General features: G+C 43.5%; 1 protein-coding gene across 1 annotated transcript in view; it reads right to left on the bottom strand.

Annotated features, from left to right (window-relative positions):
- Positions 1-27,178, bottom strand: part of Slc25a26 (solute carrier family 25 member 26) — a 122,789-nt gene that overhangs the window by 8,071 nt on the left and 87,540 nt on the right. Inside the window, exons 6-7 of the mRNA XM_059258253.1 lie at positions 25,009-25,053; positions 5,442-5,511 (exon numbers count right to left, since the gene is read on the bottom strand). Of these exons, the coding sequence (XP_059114236.1) occupies positions 5,442-5,511; positions 25,009-25,053 (115 nt within the window). The remainder of the gene's footprint in view (positions 1-5,441; positions 5,512-25,008; positions 25,054-27,178) is intronic.

Below are 27,178 nucleotides of genomic sequence, written 5' to 3'. Positions count from 1 at the left end.
CCAACATGATGGCACAGCAAGTCAAGAGCATTTGCCACGAGTCCAATGCCCAGAGTGCAAGGCATGGAGGGCACACGGCGGAAAGAGTGAACTGGCCCACGAGTGCCTTGACTCCCCGTGCACACGGCATGCACATGCCTTCGCCCACCACCACCACACACTAAAGGGAAAGAAATGTAAAGCACTTTAAAAGGCTCTGCTCAGTGCAGAGCTCAGATCCGTTCTTAAGCACTTGGCCCTGGTCCCTGCTGCCTCAGATGCTCATCTGTGAAGTGCAGGCAGCCATGTAGCAGATTCCTTTTGTTAAAGGCCCATGCAAGTGTCTGAAGTGGTGTGGCCCACAGGAGCACTATAAAGGAATCTGCTCCAGGCCAGGCGGGCACTGTGTTGGTTAGGTTAGGTTTTTGCTAACACAAGATGGAGTCGTCTAGAAAGAGGGAACATTAACTGAGGAACTACCTCCACAATAAGTGGCTTCTGGGCAAGTCTGATTTTCTTGATTAAGGACTCCCATTGTGTGGAGTACCACCCCTGGATAGGTGGTCGTCGGTCCTAGGTTGTGTGGAAAAGCAGGCTGAGCAAGCCTGTAAGGAGCACCCCTCCAGCGCCTCTGCTTCAGTTCCTGCTTTGAGTTCCCATCATGGCTTTTCTTCAGGATACACTATAAGCTGAAATAAACCCTTTCTTCCCCAAGCTGCTCTTTGGTGTTTATCACAATAGAAAAAGACATGGGTAGAGAGACTGGGTGATTTTCCTTCCTATCTCAAACTAGTGCACACAGTAGGCACTCAATATGCTTAGTGGGTGCCCCACACAAGTCTATGGTTTTAACAAACTAAACATGTGAGCTCATCCTGTAAAAGGCAGGGAAAGGTTGGCACGAATGCCACCCCTTGCTTACTTGCCAGGCTCTCCAGAACTATGCTTATACCATCACTAGCATCCACCCATGGCCACACAGCAGCTAGCAATGAGCTAGGAATGAGATCACATGTATCCTGACCCCTAAAATGATCTTCTTATCACACCTAAGGACTGATACCACAACTCATTAAATAAAATAAGCCTGAGCATTGAACTTCATCCTCCTATGTAAAAATATTCACAAGCTGCCCTAAATAATTTATAAAGCTGACAACACATAATAAATTTGGATAGCTAAGTCAAACTTGCCCTGGCCACCAGTGGAGGTTAACCATCCTTTCCTGTGGACACCTGCATATCCTCCAGAGATCTGTGCTCCATAAAAGAGTCCAAGATGAACTCAAAACACACAGGCCCTTATTGTACTTCCATGCTGAGACCAGTATTTTACGTAGGCATTAGTAAATCAATGTGAAGACCCTCAAATATCGGACTACTTTCTTTGTGTAGTCCACTTATAGGGTGAACATGAGGAGCACACCGACACATCACAGGAAACCACCACGGGCACGGCAGACCTGGGCTGCTCTCGTGTGTACCCTTCTCCTAAGGGGGCTTTACTGACTGCTCAGCTGCAGCTTTTGGGGCCACCTTCATGGAACTGATTTTCACAGGAAAACTACTTGCTGCTGTGGGGGACAAACGTAATAATAACCCTCTAATGGGCGAAGGAACCCCCTTCTTTCTGACAGCTTGGAGCTGCTCCCTCAGAGCAGAAGCTAGGAATGTTGAGGGGGGCAGTGAGGAGGAGGAGGCCCCAAGCCCACCCCTGGCAGCTCCGCTCCTCTCTGCTCCTGGAGCCTCGTACCTGATGCATTCAAGAGCAAGGGCTCCTTCCTGCCCGCCTCCCACTCAGGCTCCAAGCAAGGTTCCAGTGAGAGACTCTGCCAGTTCTCACCTTTGTCTCACACACAATCCTCATCCTATTCTACAGTTCAGGGATGAGAGCCTCCTCTCTCCCCGTACTTTCTCTCTTAGGAGAATATAAGGATGTTTATAAGTATAAGAAATTGGCCAGGTGGTGGTGGCACACGCCTTTAATCCCAGCACTCGAGAGGCAGAGCCAGGTAGATCTCTGTGAGTTCGAGGCCAGCCTGGTCTACAGAGCAAGATCCAGGAAAGGCGCAAAGCTACACAGAGAAACCCTGTCTGAAAAACCAAAAAAAAAAAAAAAAAAAAAAAAAAAAATTGATCCAAAGATACCAGGAGACCAAAATAGTAGTAAACATTAATACTCAACATCGTTAGATTTAAGATCAAGGCCTGGAGTGAGAAGGCTGGCAAAGTCCTTCTTTTTCCTTACTTTAACCCTGACCAGAAGCCAGGGGAATTTCTAAGCATGACAAGCCATCAACACCTCCAATCTCAAGAGACATTTGTGGGTATTTGTGCCAAGTATCTTATGAAATAAGCATGGCACAGAAGAACGCACCGAGGACGGCACAGCACACAAAAGAACGCCCTGAGGACGGCACAGAAGAACGCGCCGCCGAGGACGGCACAGAAGAACGTGCCGAGGACGGCACAGAACACAGAAGAACGTGCACAGAACACAGAAGAACGTGCACAGAACACAGAAGAACGCACTGAGGACGGCACAGCACACAAAAGAACGCGCCGAGGACGGCACAGCACACAGAAGAACGTGCACAGAACACAGAAGAACGTGCACAGAACACAGAAGAACGTGCACAGAACACAGAAGAACGTGCACAGAACACAGAAGAACGTGCACAGAACACAGAAGAACGTGCACAGAACACAGAAGAACGCACTGAGGACGGCACAGCACACAAAAGAACGCGCCGAGGATGGCACAGAACACAGAAGAACGCGCCGAGGACGGCACAGCACAGTCCTTGGCAATACCCAGGCCAACTGAAACTTGGAAAAGCGCATGTGGATGAAAATTCTGATCTCTGACATGAGGGCAAGTTTGATCATGAAGAGCAGGGAGTTGGTAAGGCTGTGTGTAGATGTCTGGACAGCGCTGTGGGTAGGAGGCCATTCTTCATCTCCCCGGCTGTGCAAGACAGGGCTGCAATCTGCTCTTGCAGAACACCAATTTACTCAATTTGGACTGTTTTCAAATTATGTTTATCCTACAGCTATGTTTTCAAAATAGTCATCTTGTTTCTCTAATGTTAGTATCAAACAAAATTTCCAAAGAAAAAGAATATAAACAAGAAATATATTTCTTTTCTACTAATATATAAAGTTCTGTTAACAATGCATCCCCCGCTCCCCCATAGGCCTTAAATTCTTTCACTAACAGAATCTCCCCTGAAAACAATAAGATGACTGGACAGAATCTACAGGCTCAAATAAGAAACTATGCTTTGCAATGCCTTCAGATCATGACATCTTCCAGTGCCGTCCCAGAGATGAGTTATTATGGGGACAGCTTTCCGTTTTGGGGGCATTGCTTTTTCTTCTGGAAAAGTAACAACTCCTTACAGCTGCTCAGTTTTACAGGTCACGAGGGCCAACGCAAGTATCATGGGCTCCCTCGAGGGAGGAGTGATTATTTCTATGCTACAGGTCAGGAAACTGGTGCTCAGAAAGCCCAGGTCTCCTCCAGGAAATGGCCTAAAACAGAGACTCATCCACTCATCTCATCTGTCAGACAGAAAGCCCAGCGAGGCTCTGAGCACCATCTTCCCAGCTCAGCGTCACAGCATCCTCCGTGATTCACTGCCTTCCTGAAGGGCCCGGACGGCGGGTTCCTACCACATCCCACATGTGACAGAAACTGTCCTCCTTTCCCCCTTTGACAAATGTTAGTGCCAGGCAGAGCATTCCTCAGCAAAGAGGACGTATAGAAAACAAATTCCCAAATATATAGTATCCATGTGTCTGCATGTAAATCTCTGGAATCATGATTTGAGGGACATCTTAGGGTTTCTATTGCTGTGAAGAGACACCATGACCATGGCAACTCTTACAAAGGAAAACATTTAATTGGGGTTGGATTACGGTTTCAGAGGTTTAGTCCATTGTCATCATGGCAGGAAACATGGCGGCATGCAGGCAGACATGGTGCTGGAGAAGGAGCTGAGAGTTCTACATCTTGATCCACAGGCAGAAGAAGGAGACTGTGTGGCACACTGGGCATAGCTTGAGCATATGAGACCTCAAAGCCCACCTCCACAGTGATACACTTCCTCCAACAAGGCCACACCTACTCCAACAAGGCCACACCTATTCCAACAAGGCCACACCTAAGAGTTCCACCCCCTATGGGCCAAGCATTCATACACATGGGTCTATGGGGGTGCATTCCTATTCAAACTACCACAGGGGATATACCAGAACATGCTTACTTCTTACTTGAAGGCAGAGAAGCTTTAAAGTATCCTACTCTAAGAAGTGGTTTTTCTTGTCCAGGGTGAATAAATTTCCATGTTTACTCAGTGTTCCACCCCCAACACCTCTGCCCCAGCCAAGAAGACAGTCAACAAAAATACATACTTCTCCAAAGGGTGGGGCAGCAAAGAATCCTGACCTCTGAAAGATGAATCAAGACCCCTTCATTAACCCTGCCACCTACGATGCAGGTGTGGAAGCTATCACCCTCCCTGATCTGCATGCCCTGATGCCTTCTCTGCAGGAAAGTTCTTATTTCTGGTAGTTCTACAACTTACATGGGTTTAAATTATTAACAAATGAGCCAATAAAATGTATGATTTCTGTTTTCCTAATCACTACATGAAAACAAACAAAATCCAACAACTGTTACAGATATTGGAAGAGAATCATTTTCCCCAAAGCTGCTGACCTCCAACCTACCTGCCCATCTGTTCACCAGCACTGCATCTAAACACTTTGCAATTCTCTGGCCAAGTTCTGCTTTTACTGCAACTATACTTACCTGTATTTGTAATGACAAAACAGACCTTTCTCTTCAGCTTCTGAACATGCCTACCATTTACTACATTCTTTAAAGCATCTGTGTTCTCAGCACTTAGTGACGGACAGCGCGGTCCTGCACGCTGACATGCTGCTCCTGCTGTAAGGTCTCGAAAATACCCAGATGTTCACAGGGCCATACTTCTCGCCCAGTGCAGTTCAGCCTGCAGTAAGCTGGGAGTAGCCCCTGCCCTCCCGATACTAATTAATCTCCTGCACTGTCAAACATGTCACACGGGCTGTGAATCTTGGATTGCCCGCAGCACTGCGCCCAGCAGACAGCTGCACAGTGCCCCCCCCACCCACCCACACACACACAGAGGGCTTTATAAATCATGCTTAAAATAAGCCAAGGGCCCGAGTGAGGCTTTAATAAAGATAAAAAGAAAAAGGGAAATTTGTCAAAAACAAATTGGTTGTCATTCAACCAGACACCTCTTTAGCAGGTTTTTTTTTTTCCCCCTCTAAGATAATTTCTTTTTGCAAATAGCTAGTGAGGCTCTGTCCATCTAAACGATCTGGAATTCCTGAAGACTGCTGTTCTGCACAGATAGAGTTTGCACAGTCTCCCCCACTTCGGTTTCCCAGTATAATATAATCCCTCGCACCTGCAAAAGCTCCACAGACTGCTGACTGCCAAGAATCCACCACATGACCCCGCCGCCACGACCAGAGGGCCTGTGGAAAGAAAAAGAAAAAGACAAGTTATTCCATCTTTGAGTTTATCAGAACCTGCTGTGGGTTTAGCTTGGGATGGGAACTTAAGTGAGAAGCTATTTTGGTAGAATTCTTCAATGATGATGTAAGTGATTTTCCCAAGGACTTAACTGCATTCTAAAATTAGTCAAAGAAGTAAGGGTGACAGCCACATTATGATTCTCAAAGGAAATATTTTCAAGGAGGATTTCATACACACAAATTAAAATAAATATAATAAATTTATGACAATGAAATATTTTATGTATTTCTCATATAACTCTAAGCATATAAATACTATAGTTCATAATTATTCCAGAACAGTGTATGCCAAATTCCTTAGTTCTTTGAAAAATTCTTATCCACACCTAACCTTTGAGAGATACTAGCTGTTACCTGAGCAGTACTTTAATGGAAGGGGGGCACGCTTTGAGACAGAGTCTAATGATAATCCAGGCTATCCTTGAACTCAGGATCATCCTTTCCCAGTCTCCTTAGTGCTAGGACTAGGTGTGTGCCACCATGCCTAGTATGAATTTAGAATTAGTGAAAACCTGTTTGTGCTGTTCACATAATAAGCCAGGATCACACAAACACCCACACCAGGCGTAAGTTGGGAACGTGGCAGACAAGGTGCTTGGCTCCCTGGACACTTACTGCCTTGTGGAAGAGATGACTGCATCTGCACAATGCTTAAGTCTCTCATCTTCTGGTCTGCGGTCTTCTCAACAATTCCAGGAGTTGGATCCTATTCTATCTAGGCTTCTGAGGCACAGCCTTGCATAATACTCTTTTCCTTCGCTTTACTGAGGGATCATCTAACAAACAACATATATTTAAAGTATACAATTTGATAAATTTGGGTGGACACACATACACACACTACTGCTACAACTGAGACACAGACTTACTTATGAGCCAAAAGTTCTGCATCCCTTTGGGAACTTCTCTCCTGAGCCCCATCTCACTGTCCTCTAAGCAACCTGATATTACTGTCACTTCAGACTGGTTTGCCTATTCTAGAATTTTATATAAATACAATACCATTAACTTTCTTTTCTATGCCTTCTCTTGTAACTATTCTGTGTTTCATCCACATTACAGACATCAAGACTTCATTCCCTTCTTGCTGATGAGCAATGATCTAGCACATAGGTACATCATCCTTTGTTTTTCTAGTTTGGGGATGTTACTGATAAACCCATGTGAACATCTGTAAACAGACCTTTAGATGGAAAATGTCTTCCCTTCTGCTCAGGAAATAACTAAGAAGGAAGTTGCTAGGTCAGAGGTAGGGGTATGTTTAACTTTATAAATCTGCCAAGCTATTTTCCAAAAATGGCTGTACATTTTACATTCCCACCAGTCCTGATTTGTCCACATCCTTCCCAAGCTTGGTTGCCAGCATTTTTAAGTGTTCACATCCTAGTAAGTGTGCACTATGTTTCTGTTTTGTTTTTAGATTTTAAGTTCTGTATATATGTGTGTGTCCCTTGGAGGGGATGGTATGAGCACATGAGTATAGGTGCCCAGAGGTCAGATGATGTCAGATGCCTTGGAACTGGAGTTTACAGGTAGCTGTAAGCCACTCACATGGGTGCCAGGAACCCAGCAGTACATACTCTTAACCACCAAGTCACCTCTCTGGTTCCTTTACCATGGTTTTAATGATGGTGACCTTCTCTTTACATACTTATTTGCTATCCATGAATTTTCAAATATTTGTGTACTTTTATTGGGTTGTCTATTATCTAAATAAAATATTTCAAAGTTCTTGATATATTCCGAGTACAAGGTATTTGCAGATACTTTTCCCTAATCTGTGATTTATCTCTTCATTCTCTGGAAAATGTTTTTCAAATAAGCATTAAATTTTGATTAAGTCCAAATTATTTTTAAGATAATATACTATTCATATGTTAATATTCCTTTTATAGATGGAGGAGATTTGTTTGATTTTGCTTGAGACAGGGTCTCACTCTGTACTTTAAGCTGACCTGAAACTCACTACATAGATCAAGGTGGTCTTGAACCGGTTTTAATCCTCCTGGCTCTGCCTGCTCATTGCTGAGATCACTGGTGTGTGCCATGGTGCCTGGATTATGAATCTTGCTTTTGGTGTCATTTGTAAGAAAACTTTGCCTATTTCAATAGTGCAAAGATTTCTCTCCCTATATGTTCAGAAATCTTAAGTTTCTTTAAACGTTTTACATCTTTACCTTTGAGTTAATTTGGTACGGTATGAAGGCTGGGCCGGTGTTCTTTCATTCTGTTTGATGTATGAAAAACACCCACTATATCTAGTGTTTGAAAAATATAGTTCTTTCTCCAGTGAAATCCCTTCTCCAAAAATCTACTCTCTAGCTGGTCCTCATCTATAGATGCTAATTCTTTACTTTCTTATCACAGGTTTTAATAAAGTTTGAAATTAAGTAGTTTCAGTTTTCCAGATTCTTTTTTAAGTTGTTCTGACTATTTTAGGCTCTTCACATTTCCATATGAATTTTTATATCAGAATACCAATTTCCATAGAACACCCTGCTGAGAGCTCATCCAGCTTACATGAATCCATGGATTGTTTTTTGGGTGAAATGGATACATTAACAACATTGATTTTTTTTCTGACTATTTCATCATAAGCATTTAGTTACTTTCCTTTTGCTGTGAAGAGACACTGACTAAAACAACTCATAAAAGAAAATGTTTATCATGGCTCACAGTTGCAGAGGGTTACAGTCCCTGACCATCGTGGCGGGGAGCATGGCAGCAGGCAGGCATGGCGCTGGGGCAAGAGCTTAGAGCTTACATCTGATTCACAAGCAGGAAGCAGAGAAGAGAGAACTACAAGGAAATGGCATGGCCTTTTTGAAAGCTCAAAGCCCACCCCTAGTGTCACACTTCCTCCAACAAGGCCATACTTCCTAATCCTTCCCAAACAGTTCCACCTAGGGAGGAAGTGTTCAAACACATGAACCTATGTGGGCCATTCTCATTCAAGCCACCACAGTGAGCATCTCTCCCCTCACTTAGCCTTCCTAAAATTCCTCTCAACCCTGAGCTAGAGCTTCATAGGCTTTGACCCTGGTTTTGTCAGATGTATTTTTAAGTACTCCACATGTCGTGGAGCTATGTGAAGGGTAAATTTTAATATGTAAATTTAATAGGAACTGATTATCAATACAAATGATTTTAGATATTTGTGTTCTGCATCACTGGCCACTCAGTGGTTCAGCTCTGCTCCAGTGGAGACACCATCAACTTTCGTCACCTACATACAGTCAGGCCTGCTTCTTCCTTTGTAATCAGAACATCTTTCTGCTTTCTCTTATCCCACAACAGTGGCCACACATGGTACCAAAAGAGCTCCTGACTATCTTATCGTAAATGTTTACAATAGTATACTGACATGGAAGTAGTGTCGCTCTGGGGAAATACCCAAACAGCCCACATGAAATAGGAACAGCTGACCCGGCACCCATCTCCCATCATGGGTATTTATTTCCCCACTGACAACTTCCTCTGGGAGGGTTACAGGACGGCTAAAGATCTGATGATGTCATAAAAATAAATCAAGATGCACATGGCCCTGTTTACCTTGTCAAGTGTAGGCTGCCAACACGGAATAACAGATAAGATACATGCTGTTCTGGGATGGCTCCCTTCTTCCCAGCCCTCTGAGGAAGAGGAATTCTCTGAAAGTGTATTTACTAAATCTACTAGGCTAAAAGTCTACCTATCAAACAGGCTCTTTAATCCTGCTTATAAAAACAAATAGGCTTTAAGAATCTTTGATACAAATGTGTTTCTAAAGTCTGTAGCTCTACAGAACAGAATTTGGTAGATTTTGAGGAAATGCTTTAATGTTTGAAAATGAATGTGTACCTTTGTGGAAAGCATTATTGTCTCCATTTCTCTATAAGCATTAGAGACCCAATGGGACACAGTAAAGAGGAACAACTTGTATCTTTTATAACAATCTTTATGTATTTAGCCATACATTTGATAAAAATGTCACAAAGCGTTCATGTTATATGCCCCCCACCCTACCCCACCCCCGTGTGTGTGTGTGTGTGTGTGTGTGTGTGTGTGTGTGTGTGTGTGTATGCACGCGAGCATGTTTGTATGGTGTTTGTGCCTGACTTGCTCATGCTAAGCACGTGTTCTACTACTGAGCCACATCCCCATTCCTTAACGCCATCACTCACTTTACAGGCTGACTGGAGAAACGCAGACAGGATCCACGTTTCTTAGTGAGGAGAGGTCATCTTCTATTCATAGTCTTCTGACATCTAAAGAAGACATTATTCCAAACACTTGATTTACAGCAACAGTAAAGAACGAACAGGGAAAAAGGACGGCACAGAAGGAGAGGTCAAAGACACTATGGAGTTCATGAATGCAGCAAATGGTCAGGGACTGCCTCCCAGGGGTTTCTTGCAAGCTCAAGGGAAAAACAAAACAAAGAATAATCCGTGAGGGAGGTATATATGGTAAGCAGTAAGTCGGGAGAAGGAGGTTATGAAATGGGGTGGGGTTGGTGGTGGAGAAGCTTCACACAGGCGCCTGCTGTGTTCTAGGAAGAAAGGAAACCTGGTCCAAGGGAAGGAAGCAATCAAAAGAGACTCCGATGTCTGAAGACTGTTTGACAGCAACAGGCACAACTCCAGCCACTACACACTCCTCACAGTAGGACCCTCACCACAGTCTCCTGAAGTGTGGGCAACTGGCAGCATTCGGCCATCCTTTGGACAAGGACACTGAGGCTTGAGGACCTTCAATCACTAGTGAGCCTAGCAGTGGAACTGGATCTGAATGGGACCACATGGTGTGGCCTATACAACTGGATATAGATCTACAGATTGCCTCTGTCTTCAAAGGGGAGAGGTATATTCCACAGGGACCATAGCTGCCACTGCAATGATACTGAAATACCCAAGTGAGGTGGCTTATGCCTGTAATCCCAGCACTTAGGAGATTGTTATGAGTTTGAGGACAGCCTGGGCTACACAATAAGTTCCAGGACAGGCTGGAATGAGATGACTCTCACTTTAAAAAACAACAACAACAAAAACAGGCTGGCTGACTGACTAAGTAAATAAATAAAGCACCATACTATGCCATATTCAAAGCAATTTGCTTCGGTAAGTTTGAGGTTTTTTTTTTTTTTTTAAGTTAATAACTGAATATAAAGTCTTGGGAAATTAATATTAAGAGCGACCAATCTAAACAGATGAGAGCAATTTACAAATGCTGCATTTTGGAGTTAAGAAAACAAGAACAATAAGAACTGTGCTGATAAAAAGTATTACATATAGGGGCTGGAGAGATGGCTCAGAGGTTAAGAGCACTGTTTGTTCTTCCAAAGGTCCTGAGTTCAATTCCCAGCAACCACATGGTGGCTCACAACCATCTGTAATGAGATCTGGTGCCGTCTTCTGGCCTGCAGGGATATGTGCAGACAGAACACTGTATACATAATAAATAAATAAGTCTTTAAAAAAAAGTCTTAAAAAAAAAAAGTATTACATATAAATTAGAAAAATACTTGAAATTGTATCTTAGCCCATGTGTTTGTAAGGACAAGAGGATGGGTACTCACTGGAAAAGCTAGGGAAAGTCACTCACAGAAAGACTAAGTATTGCTTTTATTTAAGGAAGTTCAGAGCACACTGGAAATACAATGAAAATAAACACAGCACGGGCAATGGGTCACATGATTCCTACTGATGCTGTTGGATAGCTCACTAGCGCATCCCAAGTGGGACATTCAAGATTTTACCAGATCATCTTCTTTAATTTTGGAAAGCCTGTATAACCACAACAACAGGTGGGTGCAGAGGCTAGGAGTGTTGAACAAGCTGCCCGAGGTCACATGGCGGATCCAGCGGGCTGGTCTTGCTCTGCACAAAGCCACACCTTGTAACAGACAGAATGGTCTATGTGTGCTTCTCCAGGTTAGTCACGACCTCAGCACAACCTCCAGGGGAGGCACAGTAGAGCATGCAAGCCGTCGAGAAAAATGGCTTCATCCCAACAACATCTGTTTAATTACTGGAGGTTTGTAACAGGGCTTTTTCTGGTGTTCTGTTTTCTCGCCTAAAGGGCCTTTCTGAACACACATACACACAATTCAAGCTTCTGTAACATTCTCAACCTGAGTAAGTTTTTCCACTGCCACATAAGTGTGACTGTCACTCCCACCAAGGCAGAAGAATGACTGGAGAGGTCAGGAGGGACAGAAAGGGGCCCAAACACGAAGAGACAATGTTGGAGTCTCCACTTTTAAGTTAAGTAAGCATTTAAACATAGAGGATCACATATCCCCAGGTACCTGAATCCTGATCTCAGTTCCATGTTATCTCCTTTTTCTCAAATAAAAATGAAATTGTATGATGACTCTACAGACATTTATTTATATCAAAGAGAAATTCAAGTTCGAGGGTTAAGACTGGCCATCAGAATGTGCTTAACATCTTCAGTTTTCCTTAGGTAACCCTCTCTTAACAGTGTGGTAGGGAAGGAAAGATTTCTAACAGCATATGCAAACAAATTCATTCTAAGATAATCTTAGGTTTACAGAAGAGCTATAGAAACAGTATGGTTCCTATGTCCTCTCCCGCCAGCGTCCATAGCTCAAGGCTCAAAGCTGACCACAGAAATCAGAACAAGCCTACTAATCTGCAGGTCTTAACTAAATTTGACAAGAACTGCTACTGTGTAAAAGTATGCAACTTCGGACATTCACCTAGCTCCTTCCCACTAGTGCTAACTCAGGCATTGCTACACAAATAACCAAGTTGTTTTCATCCTCTAAGATTCTTCACTATTTTTTCTTTTGAGATAATGTTTCACCTTGTACACTGACTGTCTAGAGCTCCATATGTAGACCAGGCTGGTCTTGAACTAAAGGCATGTACCACCATCTAGTTTCAGCCATTGCTGAAGGCTTATTTGAGGAAGAAGACTATGAGAAACTCTGGTCCTGCCATCCCAGCAGGGCACACCCCAGTACCAGTATTCACAAAGAGGTACAAACAGGCACCATCAGGAATGGCTTGGAGTACTAGTGTGGGCAGCTATCTTCCATTAACCATACCATGAGGAGCTCGGATTTTGACTTCTAAAGACCTACCCAGATCAACACCACTGTCCAATGAAGCCAAGCGGAAAGAAGTGATCCGGCTCCAGCCTGGAAAAAATTCATTGTGGGACTTGTTCATGTGTCTATTCATATGGCTTCTAATCTCATAAGATTATAAAATTTTACTATGTGGTTTTCATGGGTACATGATAGGGTATTTCAAAGTCATCTAATCAATTCCAAATTAATTATGACTAAGACAACATGAAGGTTTTCAAATCTCCACAGCACTTGGGATCAGCTCTGGGAGACTGACAGTTGTGAATCCACCAACAGGTTTTGCCACGCAGCAGAGCCAGCACATGCCCACTTCCTGGAAATGGTCCCTTCCGGAAGCTGACCAAGCTACTGTGTAGCCTTGCACAAGCATTCCTAAAGCTGTTCGGACAGCTGCCTATGACTCCTGTTCAGGCAGATGAGCCATCCTGTGAAGTGCTCATACACTAATGTGTGAGGTGAAGATTTCAAAATAAGCTTTGGAAACCAAAAAGAACAGGAAACACAACAGGGAGACTGCAGTATCACCAGGTAGCTGAAGGCTAACAGGGACTTCTCAAAGTTCACATAATGAAAACTGGATGCACCCAACTGCTAATTAGGAACCATTCGGAACACAGAGGCTGACTTCGGCTGTAGCTGCAGCTGGACCATGCTGTGGGTGGGATGTACAAGCAACCATCTCCTTTGGGTTGATCTACTTTGGGTAATACTGAATTTAGGCTGGCTGAGGCTTTTTGATATATCTTTCCAGAGAGTGAAGAAAGTTAACAATAAGAATTTCTAAGAGCCCTGAACAGAGAAGGTGATGTTCTGGGGAAAATGTAGAAGGGGCTATGGTACCACACTTGCTTCTTAAGAGTTAGGGACTACTGTTTACATAGTCATATTTTTGGATTATGTAGATAGGTCTTTGGGGGGACATTTATTCTAACTAGGAGGTTCTCTTGAGTTTTCTGTATCTGTCATTTGATTTTGTATTAGTTTTGTTTTGGGTTTTTTATTTTATTTTATTTTTGGCAGAAGGGAGAAGAGGCCTATTGCAGTCCAGGAGGCCAGCTCTCAGAACTGCTCCGGGGCAGTGAATAGAAGACCTCAGAGTAGTGGGTTGTTGGGAAACTTCTTTATCTGGGGGTATTTAGAAGCAAGTTTCTATCTATTTGACAGGTATAAGGAAACACACATGCTTTCTGATGACAACTTTCTCTTTTACTTCATCTTAAAAAATCTCTTTCTCTGAAAATCTGTCTCCATACAGCTACATTTCTTTACATACGGCTATATATCTCTCTTTACATACATACACCTCAGAATGTCTCTCTGAAAATCTCTCTTGCTCTCTCTCCTGTCTAGCTACTCATCCTCTCTCCTCAGCTTCCTCTGCACACCCACACACGCACTGTAACAATCCCTCACTCCTCATCCCCTCTTCTCCCTCACACTTCTTTCTCTGGCCATTCAGCTGCATCCCTCACTCAGCACACACAATGCCTTCACATCGCTCCTCTACATAGCAGCTCTTTCACACAACTCTCTCTCTCTCTCTCTCTCTCTCTCTCTCTCTCTCTCTCTCTCTCTCACACACACACACACACACACACACACACACACACACACACTTCTTCTACATCATTCACCCACTCTTTACTCACTCACCTCACCTTTCTCTCTCTCTCTCTCTCTCTCTCTCTCTCTCTCTCTCTCTCTCACACACACACACACACACACACACACACACACACACTTCTTCTATATCATTCACCCACTCTTTACTCACTCATTGTCTCACTTTACTCTCTCTCTCTCACAGCCAAACTCTGGACAACTATATGTTACATTTTCAGGGTCCGACCCTGAAAAACACAGTTTTTCTCAGGCTAGGAAGGTCTCGCTGATTGGCCAGTGAGTAATTCTTGGACAAGCATGTAGCCTGAGTGGTTAGCATTCCCAGACAGAGCATAACACTGAAGTTCAGGACTTAACAAGAACAGTTAGTTGGCTGAACCTTGAGTGGTTGGGGTACATGCAGAAAGAATTACTGCAGGGAGTTATGTCTACCAGAGTTGCTTCAAGTCTGACCTTGATTCAGCAATAAACACCTGGAACTTAGGTTTGTGTATTCTCTGCAGTGGCAGCTAGTCTGTTTTTGAATTTGTTCTGAAATCTAAAATGAGTTGTCTTTGTGACTAAGAATACTGTTACTTTCCTTTATCAGTTATTAAAAATATTCTAGTGTTATTTCTATTCATCAGAATTATACAGCTTAAGTAGAAATCATCTTCCTGACCATCCACAGTTATAAGTGTGCCCAAAGATGTAAAACACACACCAGTGGGCTGTGGAAATACCCCACAGCTGTTCTTTTTAGGGAGGTAAGTGGTGGCCCCTGAGAAAGTTACAGACAGAAAACAACTGGTTTCCACACCAGTGACCCACAGACTTTGCCTAGTGGGGCTCCCCAACAGAGAGTTATTTTTCTGGTGGGTCAAACTGTTAAATACTAGTTGTCACCTGCTGTATACTCCCACGGCCTCCTACAGAGGTCCTAGTCACTGAACAGTACCTCAGTATCTGTCTGAGTAATAATCACAATAAAACAAATCATAACTGAGGCTCACGATCCTTCAACAAACGGCACAACTGTTTTAATACTCCCACCTTCAGAAGAACACCTGCCTTCCTGTTTCAGGACGGACCAATCTCTTTAAAAAGACTGTTTACAAGATGGGTACTGTACCAAATGCCACACTGACCCCTATACATACCAAATCATTAGATGACAATTAAAACTAAAGTTTCATAAAAGATACATATCAAGTTTACAAGGGGAAGCTGAAAGACAAGCCCAGATCTCTCCCAGCACCAGAAAACACAAAGCAGTCGCTTGTGAGCACCAGCCTTCAGCAGCTCTCAGTGCTCTGTGCAGCCCGACCGCAGCTGTGCAATACACAAGCAGCACCAGCTACAAAGGACCCACTGCCTTCATCTCTGGGGTGCCATAAGCCTAGCAGGCCATCTTTTTGTTGTTGTTGGTTTTTGTTTTTGTTTTGTTTTGCTTTTTGAGACAGGGTTTCTCTGTGTAGTTTTGGTGCCTGTCCTGGATCTCACTCTGTAAACTCAAACTCACAGAGATCTGCCTGGCTCTGCCTCCCAAATGCTGGGATTAAAGGCATGCATCACCACTTCCTGGCTCACAGGCCGTCATTTTTAAGAAGCAGGCAAATACTTAATGCCTACATGAATACCTGAAGGGCAAGTGCTTGATAATTTTACCTTGTGTAAATATGAGGGAACATGTGAATTGGCCAACCATCAAAATTCCTAATTCTTAAGTTTGGCTGAGAACACTGTAAAACAGGAACAGAATGTAGGCCTCACATCATGGACTATATGGTACGGCATTCTGGTGAGCTTCCCAAGAGTGTGAGTTTGATGAAATGTGGGCTGTGTGATCAACTAGTGATGCCTGCTAAGATATAGCATACACATAGTGCATTGCATATCTAACACCTGAATGTATCCCCAATAAAACTCACTGGTTCACCAAGGTGGACTCTGTTGGTATTCACACTCTGGCCTGTCATTGGTTCTGTATCTTGGGTGATTAGACGTCTGCTCACATCTCCCAGGAATACTGTGAGACAACAGGTCTCTGTTTCAGTCCCTGCTTTGAGCTCTTGCCCTGACTTCTCTCAATGATGGGACTGTAAGCTGAAATAAACCTTTTCTCCTCCTATGTTGATTTGGTCAGTGTTCATCATAGCAATAGAGAGGCAAACGAGGACGGCATCTTAGACTCAAGTCAGTGACTAGGAAATAGACCCACTCTGCCCTTACGTTAAGACTTCTTCCTCCACACTGACCCGACATTGGCATGGTACTAATCATACACATGCACTTTACTCTCATCCGTACCATCTCAACCTCCCTGTACTGCAGACTGTTCTGAGCCAGCAGGCCTATCCATGGAGACACCACTCTCTCCCAGTCTCACAAAACAGCACCTATGGAAATGAATGATATTATTACTCAATACACAAGAGGCATTGCTGTGGATGTGATGTGGCAGATATTTAGCAATCACTGCATCAGAATCAAGAGCAAAAAGTTACTGCTCTTTAACTTGAAAACATAGTTTTTATACAGTACTGCTTCTGTATGGTACTTATAACACACGAGAAATATCCAAGTAACTACCATACATAATGCCTCTAAGGGAAATGAGGGTGTACTAGCCCCAGTTTCCTATTTCAAGGCTTCATTCAATTCCATCCTAAGAAGCAGAGAATTACATCACAGGCTCATCCACATAAGCTGATTTATTTTTGCTTGGCTTCAAACTTCATGTTTTCATTTCTTAGTTACTACTATGTAATTCTGCAACACCTTGTAGCTGATGTAAACTATGTAAATCTGGAAGTAATTAGCAATTCCCCTCCTGCACTGTGAACTGCTGTTTCCTGGTTTTTGTCATTGTTTTTAAACTTGACCTTCCTACAGGACAGTCAACATACCTTTTAATAATATATTTACTCTTCATCTAAACTCAGCAAGAGAAAACCTGCAATCCTGCTGGACTGAACAAGGTCTGACCCAGTACAGGGGCAATGAAGACGCAGCGCTGGCTTAAACCACACTGTAGATGTAATTCTGAATGGTCTTATTAAATAAGAAACACAGAGCCAAATGCAGAGTTAAAAGCCCCAGAGGTCAGAGAGCAGTAGCTAAGAGCTGAGACCAAGATGGCTTCTTACCACCCGCTGCCAGTGCCATCCTTGCCCTGAGAAAGAGACCTACTTCCTGTGTGTCTGTCTTTTTATTGACTTTCTGTTCTGCCTTCTCATTGGTTGTAAACCCAACCACATGACCTCCTCATCACTGCCTGTCTATACAGACCTCCAGGTCTCTATGGTTGGTATTGAGATTAAAGGCGTGTGTCTCTAAGATGGCTGTATCCTTGAACACACAGACTCTGCCTACCATGTGATCAGATTAAGGGCATGTGCTACCACTGCCAGATTTCTGCTATGGCTTGCTATTAGCTCTGACTCCCAGGCAACTTTATTTATTAACATACAAATAAAATCACATTTCAGCACAAATAAAATATCACCATACCACAATGGCTGCCTATGCCATTTGTCTGCCAGTGGAAGGGTCCTTGGCCTTATCTGAATGCTCTCATTTGTTCTGCGACATCTTCAACACAACACAGCAAGTACAAAGCAACTGGAGACACAAGCATCAGGGAGGCGATGGTGTGTCTGCACAGCCCAGAGCAGACAGCTTTGAGCAGATCAAAACCTGACTAAACTTTGAAGGGTGCATCCCATCTAGATCCATGAAGGTACATTCTGGTGGTCAGGGGGATTTCTGGAAAAAGAGATACAACCTCACATTTACAAAGTCCTATCACTAACTGGGGGACCAGCCTCCAGGCAGTACAGGCTCAAATATACTCAAATGCTCTCTTGATGGTTTCCTTCTTTATTATCCGTTTTCTGTTCTTCTGTTCTTTTCTCTCCCTCTATAGCTTATATACCCCAATAAACTCTTTCAGGCAATACAGGAGTCACAAAGAGGTTACATTCCATTTAAGTGAATGATTATAGGTAAAAATGTGTTGGTTTTTTTTTTTTTAATCTCCCTTACATGATTAAAAACAGTCATCCTGACAACCCACATACAATATATCTACATAATCTGTCACAGATTAATAAACCATGAGCAAGCAAGGAGCATATTTTCTCAGCCAACCCTTTTGTTAACAGGCTGCAAATTGCAGTTACAAAGAATCAATCACTTTATTATCTATCTTGAGAGAGGTAATCTTATAAGAAATTTTAAAGAAGTCACAAATCTAAACTTTTATACATTAAAAAAAAGTCAGTCAGCTAAACTTTAAATCTTCAGGGTGCATACCCACATCAGAAAATTGAGGTCAGGAATGGGTGCAAAGAATTAACAATCAGGATGTTTTGTATTTACAACTAATTTAGTCTAATGAATCAGACAGCTCAGCTATGTGTCCTTGTGGGCTTTAGATTGTTTTTCTGGGGTTATGTATCTTAAAAAACATTAGCCAGGCATCTGTCTAACCTGAAGTTATTTTGAAACTTTGTTTCAGCTAATGGTGTACACTGAAACCCATGACTGCATCTTTTCAGTATTAAGAGAATTAAAGCCAGCCTGGCTCCTGGGAAATTCAATTGTTTTCCTTAATCATGAACCTGAGCTGTGATCTAAAGCAACTCCTAAGTGGAACTCATAGGCCTTAGTTATGAAACATAACCTTGTATTTACTTTTATTCATCAAAACTCTGTATAGGCTATCATTCTTTTTTTTTTAATTTTTATTTTGCAATACAATTCAGTTCTACATATTAGCCATAGATTCCCTTGTTCTCCCCCCTCCCGCCCCCCTCACCTTCCCCCCAGCCCACCCCCCATTTCAATCTCCTCCAGGGCAAAGCCTTCCCCACAGACTGAGATCAACCTGGTAGACTCAGTCCAGGTAGGTCCAGTCCCCTCCTCCCAGGCCTAGCCAAGCGATCCTGCATAGGCCCCAGGTTTCAAACAGCCGACTCATGCAACAAGCACAGGACCCGGTCCCACTGCCTGGATGCCTCCCAAACAGATCAGGCCAATCAACTGTCTCACCCACTCGGAGGGCCTGATCCAGTTGGTGACCCCTCAGCCATTGGTTCATATTTCATGTGTTTCCGTTTGTTTGGCTATTTGTCTCTGTGCTTTATCCGACCTTGGTCTCAACAATTCTCGCTCATATAAACCCTCCTCATTCTCGCTAATTGGACTCCCAGAGATCCACCTGGGGCCTAGTCATGGATCTCTGCATCCAGATCCCTCAGTAGTTGGATGAGGTTTCTAGCACGACAATTAGGGTGTTTGGCCATCCCATCACCAGAGTAGGTCAGTTCGGACTGTCTCTCGACCATTGCCAGCAGTCTGTTGTGGGGGTATCTTTGTGGCTTTCTGTGGGCCTCTCTAGCACTTTGTTTCTTCCTATTCTCATGTGGTCTTCATTTACCATGGTCTCCTATTCCTTGTTCTCCCTCTCTGTTGTTGATCCAGCTGGGATCTCCCACTCACCCAAGCTCTCTTTCCCTCGACCCTCGCCCTTCACTACCCCCACTCATGTCCAGGCTGTTCATGTAGATCTCATTCCATTTCTCTGTCATTGGGCGATCTCTGTGTCTTTCTTGGGGTCCTGTTTTCCAGGTAGCCTGCCTGGTGATGTGAGCAGCAGTCCAGTCATCCTTGTTCCACATCTAGTATCCTGTTATGAGTGAGTACATACCAACCACTTTGGAAATCAATATGGCAATTTCTTAGAAAATTGGGAATCCATCTCCCCCAAGATCCAGCTATAGCACTCTTGGGCATATACCCAAGGAATGCTCAACCACACCACAAGAGCACTTGTTCAGCTATGTTCATATCAGCATTGTTTGTAATAGCCAGAACATGGAAACAACCTAGATGCCCTTCAACTGAAGAATGGATAAACAAAATGTGGTACATATACACAATGGAATACTACTCAGCAGAGAAAAACAATGACACCATGAGGTTTGCAGACAAATGGATGGATCTAGAAAAAATCATCCTGAGTGAGGTATCCCAGACTCAGAAAGGCTATCATTATTTTTATCAATTAGGGAGGAATCATCTTGACAATCCACAGATAAAAATGCCCAGTAGATCGAGATGCTTTCATGAGATAAACATACTACATTATAGGCAGTGGGGATCTCCCCACATCCACTCACACTATGCCAGATACCAAAGAAAGACTCTAGCAGCAAACATAAAGTCACAGCGGAAGCAAAAGACATTCTGGAGTCTGGAGTCCTGTGGCCTTGCCTAAATAAGAGTCACCCATCAGAGTTTCCTCCTGGTGGGCTGACACCTTGAACTTCAATTGCCACCTGCTGCTCCTCTGACATGCACACTGTCAAAGTCCTAAGTTTATAAGGTCACAAATGCTACTTCAAAAAGGTAAAGAGCTGTGAAGAGAGTTAAAGTACCTGACACATAAGCATGAGAACCAGACTTCAGATTACCCAGAACCCACATGGAAGCCTGGCAGGGAAGGTGGCTACCTGAATACAGGCACTTGGGAGACAGAGACAGGGATCTTGGGGCAAGTTGGCTAGTTAAGACAGCCAGAATTGGCAAATTCCAGGTCAAATAAGAGACCTGACTCAATATGTAAAGTGGAGAGTAACTGAGGAAAAAAAAAACCAATGTCAGCTTTGGGCCTCCACATGCATGAACACACATGTGCATGTGTACTGAGATACATGCCAACCCACACACATGTAAGCACACATACCACACACATACACTTACATGCACCATACAACATACACACTCATACACACCAAAAATATGCACATACCACCACTTACACACACACTACTTTAACACACACTACTTTCACACACATACACCATACTCATACAGACCACACACTAACACCACACACACATCACATACACACTCACATGTGCTCGCACACACACAATTATAACACACAAACTACACATACACACACACACACACACACACACACACATACACACACACACACACACACACTCATTCACACTTACATACCGTATAGGTGGATGATAAGTTAGAGAACTTGTTAGGACTTAGGCAAAGCATAAGACAGTAAAAAAATCTTACAGCCAATGTCTACAGGTTCAAAAAGTCAGTCAATAAGGGGGCTGGAGAAATGGTTCAGCAATTAAGAGCACTGACTGCCTTCCAGAGGTCCTGAATTCAATTCCCAGCAACCACATGGTGGCTCACAACCATCTGTAATAGGATCTGATTCCCCTTTCTGGCCTGCAGGTATTCATGTAGAGTGTTCATACATAAAATATAAGTAAATAATTTTTTTTAAAAAGTCAGTCAATAAAACAGAGTAAACAATTGGTTGCTGTAGCATGAGTCTTAAAAGTTCTTATTAATAAAATCAAACCCGAGGCCAGTTATTGGGGTGAATACTGGAAGGACAGAGTACCAGAACAAGCCACAGACATCTCACCTTGCCAATTCCTCAGCTGGTCCTGTTTCCTCAGACTGGAAGCTTCTGTGTCCTTATCCCAATGACTCTCAGCTGAACTGCTGCTAGAAACCTGAATGCTTAACCAGCCAAAATGCTAAACCAGGCCAAATGCTTAACCAGCCAAATGCTTCTAGTTTCTGGTCCTCATGCCTTATAAACCTTTCTGCTTTCTACCACCACTCCCTGGGATTAAAGGCTGCTTTCTGGGATTAAAGGCGTGAGTCACCATGCCTAGCTGTTTCCAATGCGGCCTTGAACTAACAGAGATCCAGAGGGATTTCTGTCTCTGGAATGCTAGGATTAAAGGCGTGTGCTAACACTTTCTAGCCTAAGTATCTTGTGGCTTTTCTGTTCTCTGATCCCAGATAAGTTTATTAAGGTACACAATATTTTGGGGAACACAATACCACTACAGGCTGCAAAGAGAAACAGAACAGTCATACTTTGTAATGGGTCTAGAGACCAGATGGATAGAAGCAGCCATGGCTAACAGAAGTGGAGGGCAGAGAAAGGAAGTCAGTTTAGAAGAAAGGTGACCACTGTAATTTGGACAAAGAACATTTAGGATAGTGGTGCTTACCCACCACCTCCAGACACTCACGGCTTACTACATACTATGTACTGCTTGGGTCCTGGCTGAGAAAGTCACATCCCTACATGAACACAACAGAGAAATCTCTCCAAATGACACAATCCCCCAGCATGACTGTAAAAGCAACTTAAGCGGATAAAACCATAAACACAAAAATGAGTGTTCCAAAGTTTCTGCTTCTACAGAGACCCTGTGATCTCACATGCAGATATTATATAAAAACCACAGAATACTTGAAAATATGCACAACATCTTTAACTATTATTTAACTTTGAGGGAAACCCAAATCAAAACTATGACGAGACACTGGTCTACAACTACTAGAATGGTTGTTTTCTTTAAATCAACTAACATGTAATAGCAAGGACACAAAACAGGAATCTCTCACGCATGCTGCTGAGAACGCAGAATACATTGGAAAACACCCTTATGGATTCTTATACAATTAAGCATATATCCTCCTTCCAGCCCAGGGACACCACTCCTGAGCAGCTTGCGGGTGTGTGTGTGTGTGTGGGGGGGGGGTGTCCATACAAACACTACACATAGATATTCATAAAGCTCAATGAATAACCACTGAAACCTGGGAATAGCTCAAATGTGTATCAGTATTGAACAGAGCTACACATTCTGAACTGCCAGTGACAAGAAGGAATTAATGCCTGTGCAAAAAGCAATACAAAGACCCACCAAGCCGACAGAAGAGAAGGAAGCAGAGCATGGAATGCTGCATGGCACATGCTACCTGCTACGTGACACCGAAAAGCAGTAACTGGGGCTTGGGATAGAAAGGGCACTCGGGATAAAGTGGTATGAGTGAACTGGGCTAAAACACTATCAGAACTAACGTATCCTTTTAAAGGGTGACATTTACTGTACACACAGTATTCCCAGAGGAACTAAACAATACATAGCACTTCACACATGCTTTTAACAGGGCCGGAGTGATGACCCAGCAGTCAGGAGCACTGGTTGCTCTTTTAGAGGACTTGAGTTCAATTCCCAGCAACTACATGGATGCTTACAAACATCTGTAAAAAACAGTTCAGGGGGTCCCATCCCCTCTGCTGGTCTCTGCAGGCAGCAGGCACACATTTTTAGTGCAGAGACACGCATGAAGGCAACACATTAAAACTAAAATTAAAAAAAAAAAATTAAGCACGGTACTGTCATCTGTGATTACCACAAGATCCACAGTGATTTCTTAACTAGTTAGAATTCTACAAATGCCCTTATATTTTGGAAAGAAATGAACCAACCCATGCTTTTTCCCTCTCTGGACCCCCAAACATTCCTCCGTGGACTCTGAGTGCCAGGACATCAGAATGTGTAGAATCTGTGTGAATTGGTTATTGAGGCACTTAGACAGGGCTCTTGTTTGCTGGACAGCTGTTGGCCTCATTGTTCTTTTGTCACACGCTAAAAAGGGGAACTGGTATGCTAAGGGAATGTGACCTTCTCACTGGATAGCTGTTACATCACGTCTTGAAACACTGGCCAAGGAATCTGTTTTTACCCTGCACCATGAAGGAAATGGTGAAACATTAACAACCAAAGATCCCAAAACTCCAGTAAATGACTGGTACTAGCTTTTAAAATCAGACCACATGTAAGAAATCTTGAATGGTCTAGTTTACATTTTTAAAAACTTATATTTGTGTGTGTGTATGTTTGCACATACACGCATGCATGCCTGAATGCATGCATGGGGGAGTTGTTACAAATGCATGCCAAGGCATAAGATCGGAGGTCAGAAACAATTTTTAGGAGCTGGCTCTTTCCTTCTACCATGTGGGTCCCGGGGCTCGAACTTGGGCCATCCGGCTTGAAGGTAAGTGCCTTTGCCTTCTGAGAAATCTTGCTGGCTCCAAGTCTCCAGTTTACTTTTTAAAAGAACCATGTTTTGACTTCATTTATTATTGTTGAGATGCAATTTTAGTAAGACTTATTTAGGAGTCCAAACTAACTCTTAAGATACTTTTTAAGTGTTTACTATAGGTATGACATGCATAGAAACTCCATAAAATTATGGCGGCATCAGCTTGGATTTTGTCTGTTCCCTTTTCCTGCAGGACTAAGGTACTGGGGATTTAAGCATGCGAGGCAAGCATGGTTGCTGAGCTGTCCCCAGCCCAGCTCCTACCTTGATACATTGCCACTTTCCTGCTTGGTCATCTATAAACCTTTTTCACTTGATCAAGAACTTTCGATCTTTCTTGACCATTATCCTACTAAGACATATGTCTTCCTATGTCTACATTACAATTCAGTACAGCTCTCTGTATACACGTGCACAGTGCAACACTGAAGTTGTACATGACGATGCCAACCTGTACCATGTAGTATTCTTTTTACTAAGTCCTTTACACTGCTGGCAAAGACCCATGTAATTCATATCACTCTCACTGCCCCAATGATGAAAAACAAAAGCAGTATCTATGCATTTGTAAGCCATTTAATTAATCAATTTCTGTGTGTGTGCATGTGTGAGCATGCACATACCCCCCCCCCCCCAGCCTGTGTGTGGAGAAACATTTTCGGGTGCTGGTAATTTGGAATTTTTAAACTTCCACTCACTAATATCTCCTTCCATTGCTTACCCACACTGTTGGGCACTAGCAAGTAATTTTCAAATGATGATTAAAAACTTACTTTCAGGGATTCCCACAAGGGAAACTGGACCAAGGAGAAAGGAATCTGGAGAGAGAGGAAAATAATGCAAATTAGGTAAAAATATATCAGTGCTTGACCGGGCATTATTGTAAGAACCCCCAATTATTACAGGGCTTCACTTCATGTCATGGCTGTAATATGGCCAGTACTAAGCAAATACACAGGCGTAGTACATGTTTGAAAAACTGATAAACTCTGGCCATAGACCCTCTGCTTTTTCAGGCTTAAGGAACATCAAGACCACTGTGAAGCAGCCTCGGGAACTGAAGGGAAAGCAGGGCCAAGGCTGACACAGAAACAATAGCTACACTACACATCTCCTACAACAACCGCAATGGGAAGACCCAACCAGGTTCTACGTGAGAGCTATGGCCGGGGACTCCTCAGCAAACAGTGTGAGAGTTCCGAAGAGCCACTGAGCAGAAGAGAGAGGGTGAGGGAGGGGAAAGGGAAAGAGGTGCAAGATGGAAACAATATATAGAAAGATGAAGGGGAGGATGTGAAGGAAGTAAAACAAGGAGAGTGAGGAGTGGGAAAAAAGAAATGCTGGGGGAGGACAGCAGAGGAGGACAGTAGGGGGTGGGGGGAGGACAGCAAGGGGAGGACAACAGGGGAGGACAGCAGGGGAGGACGACAGGGGAGGACAGTAAGGGGTTGGGGGAGGATAGCAAGGGGAGGACAGCAGGAGGATGACAGCAGGGGGAGGACAGCAAGGGGAAGATAGCAGGGGAGGATAGCAGGGGGAGTACAGCAGGGAGAGGACAGCACGCGGAGGACAGTGGGGGAGGACATCAGGGGGGGAGGGCAGCAGGGCGGGAGGACAGCAGGGGAAGAGGGAAGAGGAAACAGGCAGGATGAAGGAAAGAAAGTGGAAGAGGATAGACAACAGGAAAGGGAAAGGAGACAAGAGGAGGGAAGTGTGTGTGTGTGTGTGTGTGTGTGTGTGTGTGTGTGTGTGTGCGCGCGCGCGCGCGCGCGCGCGCGCGCTTGTGCTGGGGGGTAGGCCAGAGTCGCTTTCAGGAACACATAACATGGCAAATGCCATGAACCTGCCAACTGCTTGGGAGTGGAATGGCTGCACCCTAGAGAAAGAAAAGCTCTATAGAGATTATGTTCTATGCAGATTTCAAAGTAAACCCGGCCCGGGCCAAGGAGAAAGTCCCCTGCAGTCCTCAGGAGAGGTCAAGATCACAACACTTAGAAAGTGTTTACAGTGAGCACTGGAACTATGGGTCAGAATCACCCAGAAGCCAATCAGTGCTGTTCTCACTCTGCTGATAGATGAAGAGGCTGGGGTCCAAAGAAACTGTGTAACTTGTCAAAAGACACAGTCAAGAACTTGAGTCAGACCGCCTGACTTCAGAACCCTAACTACTATTTCACCTGCACAGATAAACGTTTAACCATGTTTATCTGCTTATAAATTCACTCAGTACAATTTCTTCGCTTTTAATTGAACTTTTAAAATTCTAAAAAAAGAAACGACACCCACATTTCCAAAATAAGAATGAACTCCAGTGGACTCCAGCACACTCAGCAGAGGTGACAGTCAGGGGTCCCAGAGGCCCCAGTGTTGCCGTCTCTGTACAGGGATAGATTGTCTAGACTGCACCCATGTGGACTGTCATCAGTGTTGACTAGTGAGCATCCCCACATCTTTTGGAGGAATTAACACGAACTCAGGGCGGGAAGTTATTGCTGTATTTACTCAGAAACTCAAAGTCTAGCAGCATCTGTCTAAAGCAGATAGTGCCCCTGAGCGGGAATGGCAGTGGCCACAGAGACAGAATCTGTCCTACTCAGAAAGAAAATGGTAGTGAACGTGCATGTGTGCCTGTTTGTAAATGTCAATGTCACTAGTTTGGATTAAGTTGACAAATGAAAATCTCGGAGAAGCTTATTCATGTCACAAGTAAACAGCCACCCACCCTACATGTCACAGTCCCATAAGATGTTAAGTCTAGGGTTTTGATTCCCAAAACAAATCTGACATTGTCCATCCTGAAACTCAAGAACTGCATTTTCAATTAAATCAAATACCAAAACCAGTAAAACTGGCTTCTAAAGACTTTTCTAAAATCTTGAGAAGGTATACTGTGAGATACCCCCAAGAGGAGTAACAGGCAGGACTTGGAGTCTTCTAATTGAA

This window comes from Peromyscus eremicus, chromosome 3, assembly GCF_949786415.1.
Source record: "Peromyscus eremicus chromosome 3, PerEre_H2_v1, whole genome shotgun sequence".
In the NCBI taxonomy this organism is placed as follows: domain Eukaryota; kingdom Metazoa; phylum Chordata; class Mammalia; order Rodentia; family Cricetidae; genus Peromyscus; species Peromyscus eremicus.
The sequence above is the reverse complement of the archived record's forward strand: the minus strand, read 5'-3'. Positions and strand labels throughout refer to the sequence as shown.